Below are 5,509 nucleotides of genomic sequence, written 5' to 3'. Positions count from 1 at the left end.
CAGAGGAGGATTAAGCGTATTGAGGCATATGACTGCACGGCAGAGGAGGAGTGAGTGTACTGAGGCATATGACTGCACTGCAGAGTTGAGCATACTGGGCTGTATGACTGCACACAGGGGGAGTTCGAGTGTACGGGGCCATATGAGTGCATGGCAGAGGAGAGGAAAGTGTGCAGAGCCATATGATTTTACAGCAGAAAAAAGGTGAGCGTAGTGGCACCACACAGCAGGGGAGGGATGAGAGTTGCCAGCTCTGCGAGACTTGCACTCAATATAGGCGCTCTCTTCTCTTAGACTAAGCACTCCTCCTTTCCACCCACCAACATAGAAAACTTGTACTGCAAGCCTGATGTCTATGTTAAATCAGCATTTGGCAGCTAAATATGAAGATAGTTTTTAGGTAACTAAATTGGTTGAACTAAAGAGAATTATTTCATGATTGAGAGAAGATATCGGCAAACTAAAGGTTGTTTTTGTAGATTTGCCTGGAGCTGTTTTTAATGGCAGCAAAAAGCACTGCACTTAAATTAAACCACAGATTGGCAATTTGTTTCTGTAACTGCATTTTAATGATGCACTGCTTTTTATTGGAGCACCTTAATTAGCATAAGAAGAAAATTTGTTGTATGTGTCCTGTTCACTCTTCCTATAAAAGCTACGGAATCTTTTCATCAATTCTTGTATAAACTTTATAGCCAATCTGTGCTTTGCCCATACAAGGCAAAGCAAACTTTAAAGGCAATCCCACCAGAGGCAAAGATGCCCTTTTTCTTTGCTCACCTGCAGCTCCGTTTGCCCTCCAGGATTAAACAAAAAGTCATGGGGGGCATGTGACTTAGAGCCATCCACAGCAACTAGAGCTGATTACCATTTTTCTGAAGGAGATCTGACAATGGACAGAGAAATCTGATTGGTCACACGGTTTTCCTTTTATAGGAAGCCCCCATGAAAACACATCATGAAATAAAAAAAATGCAATTGCAGTAACACCTTAACCACTTATTTGACAGTCCACATTTTAATGACAGGTTAGCGTTTACTTATGTTCTGAACAATAGTGTGCAAATTTTCCATGCTAACGTATCAGTAAACTTGATTTCTTTTAGTTCCACACATTAAAACAGCAGCTTTTATTCAACCACACTATGGCAGGAGTGGTATTTTGGCCAGCGTTCTTAAAAAATAAAATTATAGTTAATTGTATAAAAATGCCTTCAGTTCCACCATTAGAAGTTTAGGAGGCAATCTTCACAGCATTGTAACATCCTGAAAAGTAGAGAATGAGGTGAGTCCAGATGAGAGACAAGTTTTTTTATCAATGTCCTGCAATGTAAGACAGACCCAGTCCACCAATATCTGCAGATGAACAAGAATGAATCCCGGCAATGGTCTAATGACGATGTGAAGTCACATACCAACAATTTCTGAAATTGACACATGGGTGGCCCCAAAGAAGGAATACTATCTTGTTTTATTTTTTTAGTATTTCCCGAACCAAATGAAATCGACATTTCACTTAAAAAGAAGTCTGTAAATAATAATGTTAACATATCATCACACAAGTGCTTTTTTTCTGATAGTGGCATATGAAATGGGGACATTGGGTGTTATGAATCATTAGTATGGGATATCTTCTTCCATAAAAGGGCTTTTAGATTGTTTAAAATTAATGAATGTTGCATCTCCATGTTATTTGTAGCAGCTTTAAGGGCAATGCAGGAGTAGATCTGTTTCTCCAGCTCATCTCGGATTTCAGAAGGGGTGCCCCGAAGCAGGTAGTCCTTAACTAGCAGGCATATTTTTGCTAAATTTGGTTGGGTTATGTCTGCAGTGCATCTCTTTTTGCTTTGGTCGCACACAGTGCTGCAGTCAGTACCATATACACAGTCAGCATCAACCTCACAAGGTCGGTCTTTGATTAATTCTTTCAAGTTCATTTCTGGGACAATGTTCCTCATGTCAACAACTTTCAAGTCATATTTGTCATTGTAACCAAAGTTTTTGGCACTTATGTCACACATAATAAAATTTCCATAGGGTCCATGGAAAATGTCTTCTACAAACTCTAGAAGACCTATGACTATCTTAGCCTTTCTTGGCCATGATGGAGTGAACCACTGGTCCATGCGTTTTCGTAGTCCTTGTGGAATAAATACTTCCATGATCCATGGTAGACTTATTCCATAGAGTGATGTGTATTGCACACGTTCTGTTATGTACATATCTCCACAAAAGCCAAGTAGTTTTGGAGTGTGTTCCTTGTCCTGCAAGATCACCATTAGTAGAAACTCATTTAGCTGTAGAAGTGCCCAGGCAGACTTGGCCTCTGGGAGTGACACATGTCCATCTTTATTACCATCTGCTGCTGCTAAGATTAGGTTTACTAGGTCACTGAGATTTCCTTGGTCACCTAATTTGGTCTAAAAATAAAACATAAAATTGTGTTACTTTTGGTGACATAAAATGACATTCTAAATTAGATGGAAACAATCACATTTTGAAGATCAAACTTCCCAATTAATAAAAGGTAAACTCTAATAAAGATTAAGCTTTTGAATTACAAGGTGAACACATCTTAACTGTTGAGCACTTGAGTTTTTCCAATTAGGCATAGTTGTAGTGCACTAGCCCACCCCATTCCCTTTTATCGGTAATCTGTTGACATGGGGACCCATTTTTACATATTCTTGATGCATGAGAATTTTACCCCCAACCCATGATAGGCTGATGTATATAAATATCATTGCTTAGCTACCAATTAGAGATTCAAAATTGCCATGGTAAATAAATATGGTGGTGGAATTGTTTTTCCTTTTTTAGGCTTTATTTTTGCAATCATTTTTGCCTGGTGAGTCTGCCAGTAACACGCTTACTGTCCTAATGTGACAATGCTTATTCACTGTACTGTATCTCAGGAGGACCAGTGTTGTCACCCTAGGACAAGGAGCGTGTTAAGACTTCAGAACGCCGCCCTCTCTCAATATCAAAGGAGTGGTGTTCCACTGTCCTAACACATCCTCATAACACTGCAGAGTACACCGGACAGCATTTGATTTCTGACATGATCAACTGGTGTTTTCTGTACTTATCAGATATAACCGAACACTTTCAATGGCATGTTTAACACACCCAATGGGAAAAAATAAGAGACGTTTATTGTGAGAATTTTCATAGACATTAATGTAAAATGTACTTGAAATTATTTATAAGATTTTATTGGCTTAATATTCCATATTTTCCTGATATTTCATATCCAGATTTGTAGGTGCTCCTGCTACCAGCTATCTCTAGGATTCCACAGTTGGCGCCTTAAGCCTCCGTTCACTGCTTTGCGAGGTGGGAGCACCCAAACGCACCTAGCCATCATATGTTCATTGTATTTCACCACATCGCATGGTAGCCTATTTTGCAATTATGCTAGCCATGTGATTTAAAAAAAAAATTGAATGCACTTTAGCTGCAGTAGGCAGTCCATTCAAATGAATGAGCTGCCCTATAGCCGGGCACCACAAGGTACCCTGCAGCAATTCTATGTCACATCACAAAGGTGTGAACGGGGATGAAGACGTTAAACATGGCTTTAGCAAGAATTTGTGAGTATTAAGGAGAGGAAATTTTCTTACAGTTAGCAGCTATTAAAATGCTTTATTTTCCATCACTTCCTCCTCATCATGAACATGGTGTTACGTACAGCAGATGTGTAACAATAAATGGCAGTGCTGCATACAAATCACTACAGGATCCCCTGGCTCTTTATCCTTTATATTAAAGTGGGCTTAACATTAAAATTCACACTTCACAAGAATAACTACTACTTATACCAGCATTACTGAATCACCTTATTATGTGATAAAAAAAAAAGCATCACAGTCATGCCATAATACAAAAACTGCTAATCCTGAACCCCCCAATGTGACTGGCACACATCTTAGAAGATCGAATAATATAGCAGCGATGTTAGAAGATCAAATAAGTCTCTGGATACCAGGATCATTTAGGCGTTTATTATTTACAAACTGGCAGACACTGTTTTGTAGACTTGCAGTAAGATATGTGTATCAGGTAGGGATGCGCCGATACTTGGCATTTTCATGAGGACTACCAGGGTTGCAGCTGGGACCTGGCTCTGGCGCTCCACCACTGTCCTCAAATCATTAGTCTGTATTGTTTTGGAAAAACTGTCACATGACAATAAACAAAAACGTATCAGTACTTGTATCTGTAAGTACTTAAGGACAAGTATCAGTTCTTGTGGAAATGGTAATTGTGCATCCCTTTCTATATGTTTATAAAAACAAAATCATATTAATAAGACCTAGTGTCTTTTTTCGTGAAAAAAATAAAATAAGACACTGTCTTATTTTCGGGGAAACACGGTAGTACTTGGTATCAGTGCATCCCTAGTATCAGGCAAGGCACAAAGTTCTGAAACACTACTGAGAAGGAAGCAGAACCTGCCTATGTAAAAACCAAATACAGCTCTATTATTCACATACATTAATTACAAAGTATAAATAAAACAAGCTTTTTAAAACCTTAGACATGGATAAGATTTCTTACACTGCACTAATCTTTCCCACGCGCTTGTCTCAAAAATATTTAAAAGACTATAGCTTCTTTCTAAAAGCAATAACTATGCTGATACTTTATGCGATTCTAAAACAACAAAATTAGCACTGCTGCATACTAATTACATTCACAGCTTTCCGACAAGGGTGCTTAAACATTCATTTTGTCATAAATTTGCCATATGCCTTTGATGCCTGTGGTTAAATCATTATACAGCCAGAATATACTGGTCTCCTTATCAGTTGTGTGTTTGTTTTATTATTGCATGCCTAGAAAACTCATATATACCGTTGTTACCCACCTAAGAATAGATTGTATGGGTTTTGCCCAATAAGGAACAGTAGAAGAATAATTAGTATTTTTAATACAATTATTAGCTTTCCCTTTGTTAAACTGTATGCCATAATTAGCTGTCAAACCTTCCACAGATCATTGTCTCGGTGAATCACGTCTGTGTTTTCCGTGTACATCTCTATGCAGTAAGCTCAGGACACAGGAGAGCAGCTGAGGATTGAGCTAAATGGTAATACCACAGTCTTTCTGAATATCACACTATCGATGACATAGATTTCTGTCAGTCTGATTACTAAACAGTTCTAAAGGCAAAACACATCAATAATTTTCTGCACTGCCAACTGTTTTCAGCACAGAATGGAGCTGACTTGCTACATAAGCTCTTGTTTCCAAAACAAAAGATTTTACCTGAAGGAAAGGACATGTTTTTAAAGGAATATTATTTAAAAAATAAAGTCTTAAAAATAATCTAGCAATTCAGCCTGTATGGCAAAAAGGCTTTGCCCAAAAAATATCCCAATAAGATGTAATATTATAAGATAGGACAGAAAATACTGGTGGAGAGAGGTTGTTAATGTTAGTCATTGCTCTGTATGTTTGGCCCTCTTCCAAGACCCACAGAAAATTAGCACATCGGAATAAGTGA

General features: G+C 38.2%; 1 protein-coding gene across 1 annotated transcript in view; it reads right to left on the bottom strand.

The window, feature by feature from the left end:
• Positions 1–1,566: 1,566 nt before the first annotated feature.
• Positions 1,567–5,509, bottom strand: part of FAM69A (family with sequence similarity 69 member A) — a 115,263-nt gene continuing 111,320 nt past the window's right edge. The window contains exon 6 of the mRNA XM_018570914.1: positions 1,567–2,420. Within this exon, the coding sequence (XP_018426416.1) occupies positions 1,608–2,420 (813 nt within the window). The 3' untranslated portion in view covers positions 1,567–1,607. The remainder of the gene's footprint in view (positions 2,421–5,509) is intronic.

This window comes from Nanorana parkeri, unplaced genomic scaffold, assembly GCF_000935625.1.
Source record: "Nanorana parkeri isolate BGI_ZX_2015 unplaced genomic scaffold, ASM93562v1 scaffold1629, whole genome shotgun sequence".
NCBI classification, from domain to species: Eukaryota; Metazoa; Chordata; class Amphibia; order Anura; family Dicroglossidae; genus Nanorana; species Nanorana parkeri.
Note: the sequence above shows the minus strand (reverse complement) of the source record. Positions and strands in the feature narration are given on the sequence as shown.